Here is a 20,941-nt window from a genome sequence, read left to right on the forward strand (position 1 = left end):
GGGCCTCAGGCAGACCAAGGGAAACAAGTCCGCAGACAAGCACAGGGGAACCTCGGGCGCTCTGCGTGTGGGTGAGTAGTTATCTCTTCTTAAAAGAAGATAAAGGCCAGGGGCTCTCAGAAAGAGGCCAAAGGTCAGAAGCTGCACACTGACAGCTGTTCCCGTGCTGCCTACCTGGGTCTGGTCCGAACAGGTGTGTGGGAATTGGGAGCGGGGCCAGTGGCGCAAAGAAGTCCGCGGGAGCAAGGGCTGGCTCGCTCCGCTGGGGGCCCCCCGGGTTCAAGACGTCCACATAGCGCGCTCGGGCTCGGGCTGCCACGGGGAGAGGGAGTGAGGTCACCCCGCCATCCTCCTGGTGTCCGGGGAGCACCGGGCCAGGCTTCCGCTCCGGGGGGCGGCCTGGCCCGGAAGGGGGCCCCTCCTGGGGCACACTTGCTTGGCTTCTGCCCGGGCGAGGGGTCCCACTTCACACCACGGCACGGCCGATCGCATCCGCTCCGCCCTTAGCTCCCCAGTGATACGATGGTCCGCCCAGGAACGCTGAACTCTCTAGAGAGCTGGCCCCCCACCCCCGGGGACTCATGCTCAGAAAACCAGTCCTCCTCCTGGTGGGAAATAACTACCCCCTCGCGGGCACGCTGTCATCGCTGAACTCTGGCCCGCCCGTAGGACAAATAAACTACCCACGTGAACTCTGATTTCTGGCTGGCTGTCATTACCTGCTCTTCTAGAATACATGTTCACAGCGGGTCTGGGGGGCCCTCCAGGGCCAGGGTGGGCAGCTTGCAGAGCCTTGGGAAGGGATGTTGGAGGTGGGGGCGGAGCCTTCTTCTGTGGAGGGAAAGACCAGTGTGGGGTCTGCGCGCTGACCCGGAGCCCACGGGGACTCCTGCAGACGGAGGCCCCTGCCCAGGGGAGGGCTCCCCGCCCGGCCACAGCGAGCGCCTGGATCCCGGCTCACCTCCTCCTCTGGCTCGTTCGTGTCCACCCAGCGGTTCTTCTTTTCATCCCAGACGATCTGCCACGATTGTGAAAGGTAAAAAGAAAACTCACTAGCAAAAGCTGGACAGAATCAGAAATCAGAACCTGACTGCTTCCGAGGCGCCGGCTCAGGTCCGCTCCGGAGCCGCCACTCCACGCAGACAGGCGGGCGGACGCGCCGCTGCGGGACCCACTGGCCCCCCCGGGCCCACCCGGCAGGACGCACCGATTTGTTCTTGTCGTCTGGCAAGTAAGCTTCTGTCCTCTTCTTCACAGGCAGCCAACGAGAGAACCAGGAGTCGCTGCTCTGGACATAAAAACCACCAGGACAACCCTGAGGGCCTGGCGCTGAGCGCAAGGAGCCCAACACACAGGGCCAACCAAGCCTATGTGGCCCACGCGCGCCTGGAGGCGGCTAAGCCACGGAGACAGGAAGCAGGTGTGGGCCGGGCGGCAGCGAGTCTGGGGGGCAGGGCTTCAGTCTGGGAAGACGACAAAGTCCCGGGACGGGTGCATGGCAGTGTGCTTGAGGCCCCAGAGCCAGAGCCAGGCACTGAAGTCAGTTGAAGCGGTAAGTTTTCTGTACACTTTACCACACTTAAAAAAAATCAGAACGACAGCTTGCCTCTTGGAGCGTTTCACGTCTGAATGCCAACAAATGAGCAGCCTGAGACATCCCCCCGCAGGGGTGGCGACGGCTGGGGAGTCCGCGTGGGCTCTAAGAAGAGGCCCTCGTGCTCTGAGGCTGGCAGAGATTAGGCTTCAGGGACATTGACTTTATCCTTCATACGCTGCCCTTGATGTCTACCACAAAAGGCAGCAGCAACGCCACACCCCCTCAGCCGCTTCTCTGAATCTGCGGCAGAGCGGACGGCCCCGTGCTGGGCGGGGACCAGCCCCCTGCACGTCACACCCCGTCTGGAGGTCCTGCTCTACCTCACGGCCCGTGCGTGTTTTGAATCACACTTGTGCTTACCTAAGACGGTAGCCGTTAAAAGCCACCCACAGGCTGGAGGAGGTGTGCACACACGCACATCCGGCAGGACCTGCGTCCACAACATGCAACAACGCCTGCCGACCTCTGAGGACCCCACGAAGGACGGGAGGAGACCTGAGCCAGCCCCACACATTTGAGGACGTGGAGGGGGAAGGAGCACACGGACCCACAGCGAAGTGTCACTAAGCCCAGCACGATGGCCGACAACGCAGCCCCCGGGGTGAGGCGGGGCCGCTGGAAGGGGTGCCTGGTAAACCACTGAGGAGGACAGGCTGGCAGGACGCTCTAAAGCCACACACACAGCTGTCCTGTGACCTCGGGCTACACCCAAGAGAAACAAGTGCATCTGCCACCAAAAGACACAGACGAGAACGCTCACGTGGCTTTATTCCCAATAATCCCAAACGTCCTGCATTGGGAGAAAGGATACATAAAACCGCGGCGTACGCACACCATCGACATCGCTACACAACGACAAGAAGGGACCTCCTTCGCGTGAATTTCGGCAAGAGCCGAAGCCAAGCAGTGGTGACAGAGGTCGGGCAGAGACCACCCCTGGGGAGCATGTGGACGGGCCCTGGACCCACGGGCGTCCAGGAGGCAGGCACGGCTCCAGCTCTGAGCTGGCGGGCTTACACGTGGACACGGACACACAAACACTCGCGCTTCACCACACGCTCACTGCCCCTCTGGCTTGATTTAAACAGAAACACATTCCTTCTCCTCGCCTCAGCGTGAGGACAGGGGAGCAGAGCCCCGGCCCCGCCCCCGGCCCCGCCCAGCTGGGGGCTGTGAGTCACCTTCTTGGGCTCCTTGGTCTCTTTCCTGGCTGCCTGGACAGGTCTCTTCACGTCGGGCGCGGGCGTCAGTGGCGGAGGCGGAGGCGGCTGCAGGACCCCTGAGCCAGCGCTCCCCCAGCCCGGAGGTGACTCGGAGCCCTGCGACGTCCTCGAGGAGCCCTGTCCCAAGGTAACAAGAAGCAGGCTCACCGGGGGCACCTCCCCAGGAGCTCTTAAGACTTCACGAGAGGCTACGTCCCTACGGTGAGCAGAGCCAGGCAAGGAGGGGCTGGTGAGAGCGCCCCCCCCCCCAATCCCCAGGGCCGACTGGACTCAAGGGCAACGCTTTCTAGGAGCATCACGGCGCTCACGATGCGGATTCAAGAATCCTGTGGGGTTGCTGGGCCGGAGGAGATGGGATACGTATGTGCACCGAGGAGAAGACTGGTTAGAGGGGGTGGCAGTGGGCATTTGAAAAGACAGAAGCGGGCTTCCCTGGTGGCGCAGTGGTTGAGAGTCCGCCTGCCGATGCAGGGGACACGGGTTCGTGCCCCGGTCCGGGAGGATCCCACATGCCGCGGAGCGGCTGGCTCCGTGAGCCGTGGCCGCTGAGCCTGCGCGTCCGGAGCCTGTGCTCCGCAGCGGGAGAGGCCACAACGGTGAGAGGCCCGCGTACCGCAAAAAAAAAAAACACAAAAAAATAAAAGATAGAAGCATTTAAAAAAATACTTATCCCTGGGTTGAGACTGTTTTCAGTACAGTTAACTCTCATTTTTACTTTCGCGGGGACAGAATGTTTAACGGCGGAAAACGTAAGGAGGGTTTGGACTACTGCTGATGGGATGCCCACAAAGAGCAGGCACCTGTAAAGAGGCTTGCAGAGTGCAGTTTACATGAAGGCGTTTATCCTCCCACCCCCCATCACTGGGATCACAGCACACCAAGGTGGTATTTACGTCGAGCATGTCTGATAAAATGAATCTTGGTTTTAAAAACACCACTGAAAATTTTACGAATCCTATTGTAGAAAGAGGTGCAGAAATCAGGGAAGTTTTTCCATTTTAGAAAAGTTAAAATTGACAAGGTAGTTTCATTGTAGATGAGCATTTCTTCTCCTTAAGATACCTATTTTTACACTATTAAATTATCTTTTCCCCTATTAACGTTTTCATCAACGCTTCACATTTTAAGGATTCAAGTTTTCTCTTTAAGAAACGATTCAAAAGATAATCTGATAATTTTAAGTATTATCTTTCTACTTACAACTTGAGAACAAAGAGTTTAAATACTTATTCAGTGGAGTTCATGAAAAATAGCTTAAAAAACAAAGAAGTAGTGGGAAAGTACCACATTAGCAAATTTTCCACCAAAATCCTCTTCTCCTAGCTCCGACAGCGCGTTTCTGCCGGGTGCCTCTTGTGGCATCATTCCTGTCAAGGGAAACGAGAGCTCCTGAGATCGCGGCATCACCAAGCCCACAGCAGAGGGAGCAGGTGCGGCCAAGAGACACTGCTGGAGACACACGCAGCCCCTTCTACCACGCCTCCCGATGTGGGAGACACGCGCAGCCCCTCCTACCACGCCTCCCGACGTGGGCTTCGCAAACCAAGAATGGAATGTTCCTAAATACGTGAAAGTAGTTTCTCTTCTCAAGCCAGGCCGTGCAAGTAGACAGACGGTCAGGGACAGGACTGCCCTCCAGAAGGAGGGTCACGGCCTCCCCAGTGCCTTCACAAAGGCTGCAGGCGGGCGCCCCCCGGCCACGCCCTGGACACCCACTCCCACCTCACATCCCAACAAAAGGTCAAGTCACCGATCTTCAATCAGCTTCTAGAACTTTCGGCACACACTAAGGAACGTGCTTTGCTCCAAGTGTGAACGACTTAAGTCTCTCCTACCAGTTAGCCCCTTCAACGCCAAAGCCAAGTTCGCTCTGGTCTCCACACGGCACCTCGCAGACCCACCTGCGTCCTGGCTCCTGGCCTCCGGGAGCAGGTGTTCAGTCTCTTGGAGAGATGGTGTGCCAGATGGCAGGCCAGGCCCTGGGTACGGAGCCACAGGATCAGGCCCAGAGGGCTCTGGAAGGCCAAGTGCAGCCCCTGGGGGTCCACAGCCAGGCCCCAGCTCGCCGGGGCCCACGGGTGGTGGCACTGGGCACATCAGCACCCTGGCGGGGAAGGCCGGCTGACCGTCGTGGAGCGTCAGTGGAGCTGCGGGGAGACGACGGACAAGAGAATGCCTGAGGTTACGTGCTCACTCCAGTGACTTCCGCAGGGCACGTTTCCTTCATCGAGGGCCAAGGAACCAACCGTCCAAGCACAAAGGCTGAAGCTGCCGGGCTGTCACTGGTTTAGGGAAGCGGGACACACGCTTTTCAGGGCCGAGGGGAGGACCTCATGCACACAGCACGGGGCGTGGGCTCTAAGCCGCAGCACGACCCCAACACAGCCCAGCGAGCGCCGCCTGGCCCAGGCCCGGCTCTGCCTCCACTGAGTCCCCCCGCACCTCCTGCACCACCCACCCACACAGCCAGACCTTCAAGGCCGCGAGACCAGTGGGCTCACACCAAGGGAGGGAGGGGCAGAGAGAAAGCGGAGGGCCAAGGTGGGGGGACAGACGGCACGACCCTCTGGGCAGCAAGACAGGGACGCTCCACGTTCAGAACAGGGGCCCAGGGCGGCGCGGGCTCACCTGAGGGCAGCAGCCGCACGTCCTGGCCCACGTCAGCGCTGGGCACAGGCGGCACCAGCAGCGCGTTGTCGGTGCCCAGGCCCGCCGGCTGCACGGGTGCTGGGCCGTCACACGGCCCCACCTCGGAGCGTGGCGAGCTGGGACAGCGTGGGGGGAAGGCTCTGTCCAGGCTCCAGGCCGCGGTGCCCTCCTGAGGGAGAAGGACCTCAGGGTCTCCATGCTGGCCGCCGACCGCGCGGACCCGCCATGGCCCAGGTGCACCTTCCCCCTCGCCGGGCACCAGGCGCCGCTGAGCTGAGCTGCTCACACCCGCCACCTTCCGCGTGAACACGGCTCCCCGTCGGGCCCCACGACCGGAGCCCAGCGCACCTTGACCTGCTTCTCCACGAGCTGCAGCTGGACCAGCCAGGCAGGCTCCGCAGCGGCCTCCCCCTCCGGCTTCTCCTTCAGCTGAGGGTCGAAGAGGCGCAGCTGGGAGGCGACCTGGAAACGCACGCAGATGAAGACCCTGTTCCCACAGGTGACAGCGGCCAAACCGTGCCTTCGAAACCCACTGGGACGTGGAGCAAGCGCGCCTGCAATGTCAGAGGCGCAGCCCTCGTCCGCTGCGGGGACCTTCCTGAGGCGGGCTCACGCGGCCCGTCCCTGACCGCCTGGAAGGCGAGCACCCACCGCGCCTGCCTGCCGAGCCAACGGCACGGAGCCCGCGGCATCCGGACCCGCGGGAGCTGAGCCCGCCTCTGCTCAGCTCCACTCACTGAGATGCCAACCGCCCTGGCAATGCTCACGCTCTGGGGGGCCAGCAGGCGGGCACGGGCCAAACACGCCTGACCTCGCGTTAACTCCCGAAGCTGCCAGATGGAAACAGGGTTCCTGAATTACCCTGTTTCTGCAGGTGTCCCGAAGTTCCCGTAAGAAAAACATTTTTGGTATCACATGGACACATTCCAAAAACGAAGCTCCAGGAGGAGAGGAACACACTGACGCGGCGCCCCTGGTGCCGGGCGCCAGTGGGAGGGTGGTCACGCGGTCTCCGTCTTCCGGAGCGAGAGCCTGGGGCCGCGGGGCCGCAGCCGGGACCCACCCCAGGCTGCGGCTCCCAGAACCTCACAGCGCTAAGCGTGAGGTGAGCCTCCTGCAGGCGGGGTCCTTCTCACACCCAGGCTCACCTCCACGTCTCTGCACGGGACGCCCCAAGGGCTCCTGTGCTGCACTGCAAAACACCAAGTACCTGCCCGAGAACACGCAGGATCTTAACTGGGCCGAGCAGGCGGCCCCGCGCCCTCTGGTCACGAGCACCCCACGTGGCCCCACGTGGCGCACGGGCGCGGCGACGTCGAGGAAGAGTTACCTGAACCAGCTGGCGGAGAAGCACCAAGGAGTGTCCGCGGGGCTGCGCTAGGACGCTCTTGGCGATCACCTCGCAGTAGTGGAAGGCCTGCGTGGCGAGCCCCATCTCGGCCAGGCGGCAGCAGTAGATGAACTTAAACACCTGAGACAGACCGACGGCGAGCTGAGCGGTGCTGCGTGCCCCCCACTGGTCCCCGGCGTCACATGTGCCCTCCCGCAGGCTGACGCTACCCTGCACGTCCCCAACGCCTGCCCACGGCAGAGCTGGGCCCGTTCCCTGAGCTACTTTACATCAGGGTAAACAACTAAGCTTCTGAGAAACTCACTTTCTCTCTTCAACACCCTTAACAGAGCCGTCAGGGCTCTCGACCACCGAGTGACCACGGAGTGACCACGAGGTGCCACCATGCGCACGCACCCCGTGAAGACCGCCTCTCGGGAGCCGCCAACGCAGTCACCCTGCTCTGTTGGCACTGATGCTCTGCCCCGTTTCAGACACACGAGCACAGTCCTGGTCAGATACCACCCTCCCGAAACATGGTCCACAGCTGATAGAAAAGTACTTGAAACCAAACACTAAAAGTTTTTAGTACTGAAAACATTAAGAACCAAAATGCTAACGAAGTTCTCAATTCGGCAAACTTTAATTCTCGAACATTACAGATCAAACATCTCCTCGAGATTTCCAAAAACACTTCATTGTTCTTTACGTTTTTTGAATAAAACCCCTAAACGACTGTGGTCTTGTCAGCACCCACTCCCCCAGCCCTGCCCCCCCCACCCCCGTCAGGGCTGGAGCCGTGGGGCCCCACCCACCTGGAAGCTGGGTAAGGAGCAGGTCTGCGCCCCCAGGGACTGAGCGTACTCATAGGCTTCTGTCCTCTGAATAGCTTCGTTGGTCGCGAACTTTAAAAACGGCAAACTGTGGAGGACACGAGCGGCTGTCACCTTTGAGCGGGTCACCGAAGGGCCAGCGCTCCACGCGCCAGTCTGGGTTAGCCAAGGGAGGGGCTTTTCCTTTCGAATTACGCAATTCCTCACCTGTGGTTTGAGCCAATTAAGACGAGTTTTGTGGTTTTCTTGGTACAAACCCCGAACCCAACCTGAGCCACGAGGTAGCAGAAGTGTGCAGCTTCAAGGAGCCCTCTCGAGGCTGAAGGTACACAAAGCAGGCGGGCCTCGGTCACAGGATCTCCCGGAGATCAGAGCGCTCACAGAGACACCAGAGAGACCCCAGACGGAGGGACAGTCTCGGGGTCCCGAGCATCTGACGGCAGCCCCAGGCCCGCCTTCTATGTCGGCGTCTGACCTACCAAGAGTGTCCCCCATTGTGGCCATCGCCCGGGCTTCCACGTCCACGTTGTTGTTCAGGTTGGACAAAACCATGGCCAGGTGCGGCCGCCAGTCTCCCCACTTCTCATCTCCACAACACTGAAACCAGAGACGAGCAGAAAACCCTCATCCTTGGAACACACTGCCATCTCAACTCTGCAGCGCTCAAACTCCAGGAGCAGGATGGAAACGCTAGCCTCGCGCCTGGGAGGCGAGCCCTCGGGGGAGCGGGCTCTGAACAGACGGCTGAGCCGCGGAGGCTGCCGCGAGGACCCCCATACTGACCGTGGACGCGGCTGGCATCCGCCCGGACATCAGCTGGTAGACCGTCTGCAGAGGGTCGTTGATCGGAAGGCTGTTGGCGAACCTGGGCAGACGCGAACAGAGAAAGCCCTAACTCAGCCTGGTTCAGTAAACGGGACACGAAAAACTAGTCTGGTCTCATCTCAGACGCTTTGGTGACTGGCTTGATGCTTGACCTGGGCCAAGTGTACACACTGCAATATCTTTAAAAGGCTGTAAAGGATGCAGACGATGGAATTCACTGAGATTTTTTTTGGGGGGGGGGGGTCACACTGCGTGGCATGCGGGGTCTTAGTTCCAGGGACTGAACCAGGGCCCCTGGCAGTGGAAGCACACAGTCCTAACCACTGGACCGCCAGGGAAGTCCCTGCTGAGATTTTATAGAATTAAAAAGCCTGAAGTTAACAAAAAAATTTAAATCCTTTAGCAACACAACCCGAGGAAGAGGGCCCGGCAAGCCCACAGCCGTGGGTGGCAGACGGGACTCCCCAGCTTCCTCTGACAAGAGTATGGGGACCGGGGGCTTCCCAAAGCTGACGAGGCCCGGACCCCCGCCTGCAGGCACGCCCGGAGACAGTCCCCACGGCCGGACTCCTCACCTGGTCATGACTCTGGCGTGCGTCCGGCTGTCCATCTTGCTGGCAAGTAACAGGGCGTGACCCCACAAGCCGTTCTTCATCGCGGACTCCAGAGCATCCTGCAAGGCATCGAGAGGTTCTCTGAACCCCGAGAACAACGGGAGCGACGGAACGTGTGTCGTCACGCGCGGTCACGGAGGAGGAGAGGGCTCGACTGCACATGAAAAAGCAAACGGATCAAAGGCTCCCACACACACGTTCCCAGTTCAAAAACAAAGAGCGGGCGAGTTTCACCGTTTTCGCTATAGCCGCAGTCCCTGCGGGAGGAGGTTTCCGTGTAGGAACCCCGCTTTCATCACCAGCACAGAGGACGAGCACACCGTCAGAACCAGGGACGATGGAGAAGTAGCACCGCCTTCTCCCACCTGTCATCTCCGCCATGAGAAAGGCCAGGGGGACGTGAACTCCCCAGGCCCCGAGTGACCCCTGGGCCCCGAGGGCCTGTGCTCAGCACCAACAGGGCCTTAATTACTTCAGCCTCCCTGTATCCAAAATGATCTGGGCCACAACTTAGAAAACTTGTGACCAGGAAGCAGAAATGTTGCAACAGAGAAATGGGAATTAAATGTAACGGATCAGAAGGCTTCAACGAGCTGTAAAACGGCCACGTTAAGACCATTTACTCACCAAACATGAGTCTTCTGAGTCTATCGTGACGTAAGAGTGCCAAGAACTCCGGGCCCACCAGACCCCCGCTGCCAGAGGCCAGCAGGCGCTCCAACTGTGCCCGCCCCCCCACGCCCGCTGCACCACCAGGTGCCCCACGGAGCAAACCCCAGGCGTGTCCCCACGGCGCTCCCCACCTGGGCCCGGGCTGTGCCCGGCACCCACTCGCGGTGGCGCGGTGAGCTCACCCCAGCTGCGTGAGAACGTGCTGCCTCTGTGTCGCACACGTGTTTACCCCGAGACACACTACACACGGCAGGGGTGCAGCTGGGCTCAGTCTACGCGTCTGTCAGATGACTAAACACGGAACCTGCACGTCTGACACCAGCAGCACTGGAGAGGCCACTATTCGCACCTTCACAGACACGACACACGAGGTGCCGCACAGTCTTTGCAGAACGAGACCCCGGCAGCGCGTTCCGCTCTAGACGCTGGCGCCCCGAGAGCAGGCCCTGCCCCCCGCCCCGCGCCCGAGCTCGGGCCGCTCACCTTCTTCCGGCCGTAGAGCAGCAGCTCTCGGAACCGCTCCGTGTCCTTCTCAAGGGTGGTGGCGGCCTGACTGTCAGTGAGAAACGAGAGCTGGGCCTCCCCGGACTCCTCCTCCACTTGCTCCGCAGGCTCACGAGTGAAATCGATCAGGTTGGCCTCACTGGGTGACTTCCCAGGAAGCCACACGGTTCGGTGGTCTCGTAACAAGAGTTCCGCGATGTCTGTGCCCACCACGGTCTGCGAGGGGCAGCAGGGGCAGGAAGGGAGACAGGCTTAACCACAAGCAGCACCCTCCTGCAGGAGTGACGGGACAGCCCCGGTCCCGGTCGGGGGAGGCCCACGAAGGGCCTCGGCGGGCGAGCGACTTCGACCGCCTCGGCACAGGGCCACCCCCGACTCGGCCGGGAGAGAGGCGGGCAGACCGCACGCACCGGACGGGCCGATGACCAGGAGCCCAAACCGCCCTTCACCCCAAACCACCCACCCTGCTTGGCTCCCGCGTCCCCAAATCACCTCCGAGACACTCGTCCTGGGGGAGCCCCTGGACGGTGCAGCCTGGTACAGAAATCCCGCCTAACCCTCCTCGGGGGTGCTGAGGACTCCCGGGACTAGAGGCCCACGAGAAGAGCAGTTCTACAAGGAAGGAGACACGTACCCCGTTCTGTCTGCATAACAGAACAATAAAGCTCCAAAGGAGACTCGCGGACTCTTTGTCAATTAAATTTTCATTCTGTAAACATTCTGCAGCTTTGCTCTGTGCAAAATTAATAACATCCACTTTATGGGTGTCATCTCTGCAAAAAGAACACATACTCGGTGAGCAGCAGCCACTGCACCTGCGAGGCCGTGCTCGGCACCGCCGGCGGAAAGGCACCGCAGACGCAATCGTGGGGCACGTACTTGCCAAGAGGCCCCGGGAACGCCCGCATCTCCTCCTGCTCTGGCGTGTGCTGCAGCAAGGTCTGAGGTGGGGACAGGAGAGGGGACAGAGAGAGAGCTGTTCACGGGGGCAGGCAGGTCAACGCCCGGCCTGGCTACATCGGCAGACAGAGGAACGGACGCCATCCTCAGGACGGCCTGTCCCTCCAAGTGGGGAGGCAAAGCCTCCATCACGGAGTATGGGCAACTTGTTCCACAACAGTGACTTTCAAGCTTTGTTTAAGCAGTGAGACCCACCCCCCAGGCTCTGAGGCAGGGCCTGGATACCCGTGATGGAAGAGGCCTGCCAGGGCACGGAGCGGGGCGCCCCGCACCAGCCCCCCGATATCGTGAGGCACCTCTGCCCACTCTCCAGAATCCGCAGTAAAATGAGCACGGACAGGGTCCTCACCCAAAGTCAGGAATTCACTTAAAGACAGAAAAGGAACGTACGATAAAACCAAGCCTAACCCGACACCCAGAGCAGACTCTGAAAATGCTGACTTCCGGGAGGGAAAAGATGACCAAGCAGAACTGAAACAATCGACAGACTGAAGATTCGCGGAAATAAACGTTTCCCGAGCTTGTGTTCTCAGACAGCAGCACACAAGCTGAAGGTGACAAACCGCAGAGCGCGTGCAACCTGAAGGGCGACGCGCAACTCCTCCCCGTGGAATTACCTCCATGCTGTGAATTTCAACCAACGCAGGCTGTCCTTCTGAAGGCAGATTTGGAATCACTTTGATGAGCTGACCCCCAGGACCAAACCTGGCACAGATGTGAGGCACCGAGAATTTCTCAGGAGAAGTTGGTCTCGATGGAGCTACATTTAAATAAAATGAGAAAGAGACAACCCGTATGTCACTTTTTAATGCTTCTGAACTAAATCCACAGCTGAGACTTTCAGGATGCCCATGCAGCTGGAATCACAGATCATCAAGATGAACCGACTTTCAACTGTGGTTAGTAATTGTTAAATATCCTATTAAAAGACAACTTAAACGTGTGTCAGAAAAACATTCTGACCGTCCAAAGTGGGAATACTCTCCTCTAAACTGAAAGCGCTCCTTTAAAAGCCACCAGGACGCACCGTTCATGGAAAGCAGGGCTCGTGCTTCCTGCTGCCCAGGTGGCCCCTCAGCCCCTGCGCCCTGAGTGCTCTTCACAGCCTCACCTCAGACCACGAGCATCGGAGGGAGCGGCAAGGAAAACGACCAAGAGTGAAACACCTCAAGCCCAACAGGAGGTGAAATTTTCAATCAAATAACGCTTTAAGAAAGTCCACTCTTTTATATTTTATACTGTCACGTTCTAAACCTTCACACACTTGTGCAGTTTTCCAAGAAATGGCATTCGATCAAATATCTCAAAGGCCAATTGACAATGTGGCCTGCGCGATGAGCGTATGAACTGGAGTTTTTCAAGTTCCCTCCAAGATCCATGTACCCGTGTGGTCGGCACTGGGGCTACACTGAGGCCCTGCCCAAGAACGTGGAGCCTGAGGTCAGAGCCACGCTGAAGTGGACACGATGGACAGGCCGGGCAGCTCCCAGGCCTGTGAGCCAGACTGCAGCCCACAGGGCACCAGCAGCCTAGCGTGGCAAGTGCTGCCCCTCAGGACGGGCACGTGGTAGGGCCCTTGCTCGGCAGGGATGCCCAGGCCAAGCCATTGCCAGTTCCCATCCTGGTGACGACTCAGTCCCTCTTTCCCATCCCAGGCTCGGGACGCCGCCCCAAGGTGTGCCTCGGCCTCCCTCTGCCCCCGTGGGCACGCAGGGCCTCGCCACACACACCTTGCTCCACGGAGGGCCAGCTGGCCTCAGCAGGGTAGCTGTACTCCGGGAAGCCCGGGGTGCCGTGGAAGTCGCCACCGTAGGGGCCGTAGGCATAATCGCCGTGGAAGGAGCCCGGTGGAGGGGGCGCCTCGTAGGGCCCAGCAGTCACGTTGCGACCTCTGTACACCTGACTCTTAGAGAGCAAAGAGCAAACAGGTGAAGTCTCTTCGCCACGCCTGCGGCGGGACCCAGGCGGCCACCAGAACCCTGGGGCCCAGGCCGGCCCCCGCCCGCCCGCCCACCTCCTAGTGGGAGCTGAAGCTGCTGTGCAGGCTCCGCGCCGAGTGCTCGCTCCGCCGGTCCACCTCCTCCCCGTAAGGGTCCCTGTGGGGCTCGGGCTCGTCGTCAAAACTCCCGGTGAAGCGGGGGTCGTACCTCCAGTGGTCGTCGTATTTCTCAGGCCTGGGGAAGCAGAGGGGCAGAGGCCGGGGCTCGGGGAGAGTACCTCCAGGGCCTATGCTCCCGTGCCACGTGGCAGTGAGGCCCCCCAGGTCCTCGCCGCCGCGAGTCCCGATCCTAAGGACAGCGCTCGTCAGAGCCCACCCTCGAGTGGAGTCACCGCATCCCAAGGCCAAGTTCAGACCCCGCCTTAGGGTTAGAGAGGCAGGCTGGGGGTCCGTCTGAGGTGGTCACCCCTCTCACGGACCCGAGAAGAGGAGGATGAACTGACGCGCGGTGCTGGTTCTGAGGCCAGTCCCCCTCCAAGAGCCCAAGGAGAGAGCCACCGGGAGGGCCAGTTCATCCCGTTCCTCCCGAAGGTGACCACCCCCCAGGAAGCCAGACACAACTGTAGCTCTTGAGTGAATTACAAAGACCCGAGGGCACAGACGCAGAAGCGCAGCTGACTCACGACCCACCCTCCTTATCAAAATCTGTTCTACCAACCTGTCCCCATAAGCGTAGCTTTCCTTCCTATACGGATCGTACTCAGCATCATACCAACACCTCCGGTCATAGGTGCCGGGGTCCCTGGACCGAGAACCATAGTGGTACCGATCCCAGTGACCTGGATCTGCAGGCGAGAGATTAATGGGTCAGTACAATGTGCAAAAGACACCCCTCTGGCCGTCACAAAACCAGGCCACCCCAGGACTGAAGAATGCTTTCAGCCTCAGAGAGCAACCAAACTTTCCTCCCGAAAATCAGCACGACCCCAGGGAATGTTAACTGTGAGACACCAGAGGACACGGCCGTGTCCTGCCTGTACTGTGATACCTAACGGCCACTGACAGTTTTTCTCTCAACACACGTGATTAAAAAGGAAAAAAAAATTTTTTTATTCGTATCTCTTTTCTCTAATGTGATCCAAAGAGCTTTAGGAAACACTCTCAACGGATAAACAACAAGGTCCTACTGTAGAGCACAGGGAACCATATCCAATCTCCTGGGATAAACCATAACGGAAAAGAATACGAAAACAGAATGTGTACGTGTGCATAACTGAGTCGCTTTGCTTGCCGTACAGCAGAGATTAGCACAACCTTGTACAACTGTACTTGAATAAAAAATAAACAAAATTTTAAAAATACTCTCAAAACTAGATTACTTTAAAAAAGCACATTAAGGGGCTTCCCTGGTGGGACAGTGGTTGAGAGTCCGCCTGCCGATGCAGGGGACACGGGTTCGTGCCCCGGTCCGGGAAGATCCCACATGCCGCGGAGCGCTTGGGCCCGTGAGCCATGGCCGCTGAGCCTGTGCGTCCGGAGCCTGTGCTCCGCAATGGGAGAGGCCACAACAGTGAGAGGCCTGCGTACCGCAAAAAAAAAAAAAAAAAAAAAAAAAAACAAAATGGGTTCGAGCCCCGGTCCGGGAAGATCCTACATACTGCAGAGCAACTAAGCCCGTGCACCACAACTACTGAGGCTGCGTTCTAGAGCCCGCGAACCACAACTACTGAAGCCCGCGTGCCACAACTACTGAGCCTGCACGCCGTAACTCATGAAGCCCACACGCCGCAACTACTGAAGCCCACGTGCCTAGAGCCCATGCTCCACAACAAGAGAAGCCACCACTATGAAAAGCCCGCGCACCGCAACGAAGAGTAGCGCCTGCTCGTCAACAACGAAGAGTAGCCCCCGCTCACCGCAACTAGAGAAAGCCCGCGGGCAACAAAGACCCAACGCAGCCAAAAATAAATAAATAAATAAAGCAAATGCAGGGGAAAAAAAGCATATTAACATTATAAGCAAGCCAGATACACCACTTGGAGCAAGCACGTGCAGAATGACGCATGAAGCAGTCCAAACACGAAAGTGGAGGAAGAGCCCCGGGGGACGCAGAAGCGGGTAGCCATGTTGGGACGGTGAGGGCCACAGCCTGGCAGGGGGACCAGCAGGGCGGCTGAGGGGACACGTGCCAAGACGCACACACTGCCAGACAGCAGTGGCACCCGGAACGTCCTGCGTCTGCCCTGTGTGATGCAAGGGGCTCTGGCCACATGTGGAGCATGTCACACATGGCCATTGCAGTGAGCAGCTGGTCCCTCATTTTACTGATTTTAATCAATTTAAACAGCCACATATGGACAAGTTACATACTCTAGATCTACTGATAATTATGCTTTGCTGGAAAATCAAAGGAAACTACTAATACGATACAGACACAACGCTACAATTCAGATATAATTTCTTCACGGAAAATAGCAATGTGATTATTTCTAGACGCAAACTACTTTCAATTACTTTGGCTCTTAGCTAAGAGCGTAAGACTACCAAAAGGGAAGGCTTCCTAAGAAATTCCACAGCGCGCCACCCTGCACCCAGCCGCATGGACGGTCTGAACGCGCGCCTGCTGCCCGTCGAGCGGTGGAAGCACCTGAACATACCTCCATAGCCCCACGGGCTGGGGCGATAATTTGTACAGTAGCCACTCTGACCGCTCCATCCACTTTTGGAATTATAGTAACCTTCAGGATACCCTTGCCTGAAAAAAACACACAGTGCTGTTAAAAAACAAATTACCTCTTGCTTAAAGTGGGACACAAATTACACCCAGAGCAACAGGCATTCATCAGGGCACCTTGGTTGTGAAAATATTCTCATCAGGAGATCCGAACCAGTAACATCGGTAAGATTACAGGATTCCCTACCATACGGCAAATTAAAATTTATCTGTTGAAATAACTATTTAAGTGCTGTTCAGCATAAAAGAACTAACCCTTCTCACGAGCTCAGTGCTTAAAAGCAGGGTCTCACGTTTTTGACATCATGCTCGGCGGAAGCAGAAAGCACTGAGCTATCTAAACAAGCTAGCGCCGACCGTACCACCCTCTACACAGACCGCGACCCGTGTGTCCTGCGCGGGGAAAAGGGCTCTCGCACCCTTCCAGCTGACTGCCCAGGACTCACGACACGGGCCAGACCCAGGCTGGCTTCACAGGCCCAGCTGTGCTGCCGACCCTAAGCAGGACAGGCAGGTATCAGGTCTCCCGGTGCAGGAAGATTCTTGTGACTCCGTGTACCCCTGGGGAATGGCTCACTCCTGGGGGTGCAGCTGCCCCTTAGGAGTGTCCGGCCCCCCCACCTGCCACAGGGACGGCACCCGCTGGGTGGGGGCCCTGGGGGGAGCACCCCAGTGCACCGCCTCCACCCACCACCGGGGGAGCTCCAGAAAAGCAACCTGACCAAGGGCAGAGCCAGAGCACGCCCACCCCGCTGCCCTCTCCAGCCCCGGGCGCCCGTCAGGAAGGACTCCACCGCAGAAACCCAAGGCTCGTTCTCCCCTCCTGCCGGGATGTGACCACGCCAGGCACACGCACAACACGCTGATGCTCAGCACCGACGCGCAGGCCTGCACACACGTGTTCACACACGCACAGGGCAGGAGAGGGGAGAGGCTGCTCTCCCTCCACGTGAGCGGTGGGGACACGACAACGAAGCCCTGCCAGGTAACCCGACCCGGCCCCTGCCTCCACCCTCCCTCGCCTCTCAGGGCTTCTAGAACACACCTGCCCGCTGCTCTCCCCGAATCAGAACGCCCACTGGGGACTCCAGTCTCACCTCCCAGAGCGCCAGGCCCAGTGGCTCAGCGTGTCCCTCCCAGCGACGGAGGGGGGCCAGCTGGACGGGCCGGCTCACAGAGGCAGGGCCTCGTCTCCAGGTGAGCTACTGAAGATGCGGGAAGCAGCAAAAGCAGCCCCGAGTTTGAAAGGTGGTGCGTGGACGCAGTCTTCACCCGCGCCCAGACTCTATTACGAGCCGAAGGAGCCTTGCACCCTCATGGCAAACCCGGCCCGGTGAGACGAGGGCCCGGGGCGCGGGAGGAGCCACAGCGGGGGGGCTCTGCAGCCCCGCGCTTCCTTCCGAGCCCCCGACACCCCTGGGGGGAGGACTGTGGCCTGCCTAAGCTTTTACTCAGCTGAAGGCACGATGCCAAGGCTCTTTCAAAATGCCTCATCTGTGATCGCAAAACTGAGAGGAGATCTGTCAGGGGAGAGAGAAGCGGGAGGGAGCGGCTGGCGGCCTCGCAGCCCGGGGGGCAGTGCCCGGGACAGAGCCCAGGCTTGCGGCGGCCGCTGCCAACATGCCACTCCAGGTTCCAGCCCGCGCCTGCCTGGCCCGGGAGTCCGGGCACCCCGTCACCAGAGGCGGCGAAGGACCTGCACGGGGGAAACGCTGCCTTGGCACCCGCGGAGCTGTGTGCGTCCCTCGGCGACGGGACCACTGCCTGGGCTGGGAGGAAGCCCGCACGAGGGCAGGGGTGGCTTCCTGGTGGCCCTGCACAGGGTCGGGTCTGACCAAAGGCCAACTGACGACACATCCGTGACCGTGCAGCAGCGCGCTTATCTCGATTTAAAGATGCATCCTATAATCTGTCCACACCCACAGAACGTAAACACAGGTTAAACAGGTCTGTATAATTCTTTACAAACACGGTCCTTTTCAAATCACTAAGTTACTACCACAGCCGGCAACATAAACGTCAATCACCTGGCAGCTGACTGGTCCGAGCAGTGACTCGCCCGGGAGCTGGGCCGCTCGAGCTCGGGGTAGCGGTAGCTGTCTGCGAAGGCAGCGGCTGCACCATCGTAGGGCCTGTATCTGGGCTCATAGAGGCCGTAGATGTCCTGCTGAAAGAAGGATGCCTCCGTTAGATGCCAAGAGCCAACTCATCAAGCAACCGGCACGAGTGCTCACGGTACAGGTGGTGCTCTCCAGATGAGCCCCAGACACGGGGCTTCCTTCATGCGAAACAATAAAAAAAAAAAAATGAAATCCACGGCCACATTCCTAAGACAGACTGCCCTGGCCGGGCTCAGGAGATGGCCCACCACCAGCGGGCCACGACCCGGGTCCTGCGGTGACTCGTGAGGACTCTGTTATCTGCTCCCCGAGGTCTCACTTGCATAGGTGCCATGACCCCACAAGCTCGGGTCCCGTTTCAGACACCATCTCAGGGAAGCAAAAGAACGAGGGTCCACTGGAACGGGTCCTGAAGCTACAGCCAGCCTCAAAAGGAGTATCGTATTCTATCCTTACGAGGCTTTCAGCCCCATTACAGACCGATCAACCCCCGTGGCTCTACGGCTACATCGGGACTTGAAGTAGAGACGAGGTGACCCAGGCACGAGCCAGAATCAGTCCTTCCTGACTCAGCCTGACGCTCCACCATCACCCAGCAGAGGACGAGGAATCACATAAAACGGACTTGTTCTTAACCACTACCAGAGACAAGGCAGAGGGAAGTGGGCTCCCACAGAAGTGATGCCGGGCACTGGCTGGGACACCGGGATGCAGACGCAGCTGCTGGACAAGGGCCCAGAGCAGGTATGTGGCCCCTCCATGCACTGCCAGGCCTTCCTGGGCTCTGGGCACAGCGTAATTTCCTTCCGTGGGGTTCCTTCTGGATCTAGGATTCCCAGGTCTCAGGGGTTAGGTGTGTACCTGTTCCCACATGTGCAAAGATGCCCAAAGCCCGTGAGGCAGCCCCATCATCGGGGCAGCCCTGCTCCCTCAGCCTCTTCTGAGGGCAGGGCCTCCAGTGTGGCACCTGCCCCCATGTCAGACAGTGGACTTCAAACTTCTGGTCCACAATCCTTCTGCCTCTGCTGCCCGTGGGTGATGCTGGCCACGACGAGAGATGGTGAGAAGCGGACAGTATTCAAACGTGTCCACCTGGATCACTTTTTCACACTAAGGCAGGATTAAACAGAACTTAAACGACATTCGTGGGCCTGCATCAGTGTGAAAAGAGGCAAGAGTCTTCTGGGGAGCACAGTGGGGCCCCTTGCTCTGCTGCCGCTATCACAACGTACCTGAAAGAAGCTTATGGAATTACACCACTCTTAGCTGTTTCATTTGGATGACACTCCAAACCTAACTTTTTCCCCTAAATAATTTCATTCTGAAGGAGGCACGTGAAAGACTAGAGTTTTCCTCTTGCTTCTTAGGTAGGTTTTAAGGTCAAAACCACAAAGAAGCTTCAGGAGGCTATTCCAGTTTCCAATGAAATCCACGGCCACATTCCTAAGACAGACTGCCCTGGCCGGGCTCAGGAGATGGCCCACCACCAGCGGGCCACGACCCGGGTCCTGCGGTGACTCGTGAGGACTCTGTTATCTGCTCCCCGAGGTCTCACTTGCATAGGTGCCATGACCCCACAAGCTCGGGTCCCGTTTCAGACACCATCTCAGGGAAGCAAAAGAACGAGGGTCCACTGGAACGGGTCCTGAAGCTACAGCCAGCCTCAAAAGGAGTATCGTATTCTATCCTTACGAGGCTTTCAGCCCCATTACAGACCGATCAACCCCCGTGGCTCTACGGCTACATCGGGACTTGAAGTAGAGACGAGGTGACCCAGGCACGAGCCAGAATCAGTCCTTCCTGACTCAGCCTGACGCTCCACCATCACCCAGCAGAGGACGAGGAATCACATAAAACGGACTTGTTCTTAACCACTACCAGAGACAAGGCAGAGGGAAGTGGGCTCCCACAGAAGTGATGCCGGGCACTGGCTGGGACACCGGGATGCAGACGCAGCTGCTGGACAAGGGCCCAGAGCAGGTATGTGGCCCCTCCATGCACTGCCAGGCCTTCCTGGGCTCTGGGCACAGCGTAATTTCCTTCCGTGGGGTTCCTTCTGGATCTAGGATTCCCAGGTCTCAGGGGTTAGGTGTGTACCTGTTCCCACATGTGCAAAGATGCCCAAAGCCCGTGAGGCAGCCCCATCATCGGGGCAGCCCTGCTCCCTCAGCCTCTTCTGAGGGCAGGGCCTCCAGTGTGGCACCTGCCCCCATGTCAGACAGTGGACTTCAAACTTCTGGTCCACAATCCTTCTGCCTCTGCTGCCCGTGGGTGATGCTGGCCACGACGAGAGATGGTGAGAAGCGGACAGTATTCAAACGTGTCCACCTGGATCACTTTTTCACACTAAGGCAGGATTAAACAGAACTTAAACGACATTCGTGGGCCTGCATCAGTGTGAAAAGAGGCAAGAGTCTTCTGGGGAGCACAGTGGGGCCCCTTGCTCTGCTGCCGCTATCACAACGTACCTGAAAGAAGCTTATGGAATTACACCACTCTTAGCTGTTTCATTTGGATGACACTCCAAACCTAACTTTTTCCCCTAAATAATTTCATTCTGAAGGAGGCACGTGAAAGACTAGAGTTTTCCTCTTGCTTCTTAGGTAGGTTTTAAGGTCAAAACCACAAAGAAGCTTCAGGAGGCTATTCCAGTTTCCCAAACTGTGCAACCAAGAACCCCGGGTCTGCGGAAAGCCAACAGGCAGGACGGGAAACAAAGGTCCTTTCCGTCACGTGAGTTGGGATGTGCTGTGTTAAAAATTAATCAGGTATTCTACCCAACTCAATGTGCTAGCGCACGGTGTGGACTTCCAAGAGAAAGGCCGCGCTCAGCAGAACGAGCTGTGACCAGGCAGCACTCCTCTCGCGAAGCAGCACGTGACGGCCGCCCACGGGTCACCTCAGAACTGACCAACAGAAGCCCACCGAGGCACATGACGTG

At 58.6% G+C, this 20,941-nt stretch overlaps 1 protein-coding gene across 1 annotated transcript in view; it reads right to left on the bottom strand.

Annotated features, from left to right (window-relative positions):
- SEC16A (SEC16 homolog A, endoplasmic reticulum export factor) overlaps positions 1-20,941 on the bottom strand; it is a 33,811-nt gene that overhangs the window by 4,619 nt on the left and 8,251 nt on the right. Inside the window, 24 exon segments of the mRNA XM_024762133.1 lie at positions 175-312; positions 720-831; positions 962-1,018; positions 1,208-1,288; positions 2,779-2,937; positions 4,105-4,187; positions 4,722-4,967; positions 5,449-5,638; positions 5,818-5,931; positions 6,800-6,940; positions 7,615-7,720; positions 7,840-7,951; positions 8,112-8,229; positions 8,416-8,497; positions 9,033-9,130; positions 10,227-10,463; positions 10,882-11,020; positions 11,127-11,188; positions 11,825-11,967; positions 12,938-13,142; positions 13,222-13,381; positions 13,865-13,991; positions 15,804-15,901; positions 17,908-18,044. Of these exon segments, the coding sequence (XP_024617901.1) occupies positions 175-312; positions 720-831; positions 962-1,018; positions 1,208-1,288; positions 2,779-2,937; positions 4,105-4,187; positions 4,722-4,967; positions 5,449-5,638; positions 5,818-5,931; positions 6,800-6,940; positions 7,615-7,720; positions 7,840-7,951; positions 8,112-8,229; positions 8,416-8,497; positions 9,033-9,130; positions 10,227-10,463; positions 10,882-11,020; positions 11,127-11,188; positions 11,825-11,967; positions 12,938-13,142; positions 13,222-13,381; positions 13,865-13,991; positions 15,804-15,901; positions 17,908-18,044 (3,145 nt within the window).

This window comes from Neophocaena asiaeorientalis, unplaced genomic scaffold, assembly GCF_003031525.2.
Source record: "Neophocaena asiaeorientalis asiaeorientalis breed wild unplaced genomic scaffold, Neophocaena_asiaeorientalis_V1.1 scaffold78, whole genome shotgun sequence".
In the NCBI taxonomy this organism is placed as follows: Eukaryota; Metazoa; Chordata; class Mammalia; order Artiodactyla; family Phocoenidae; genus Neophocaena; species Neophocaena asiaeorientalis.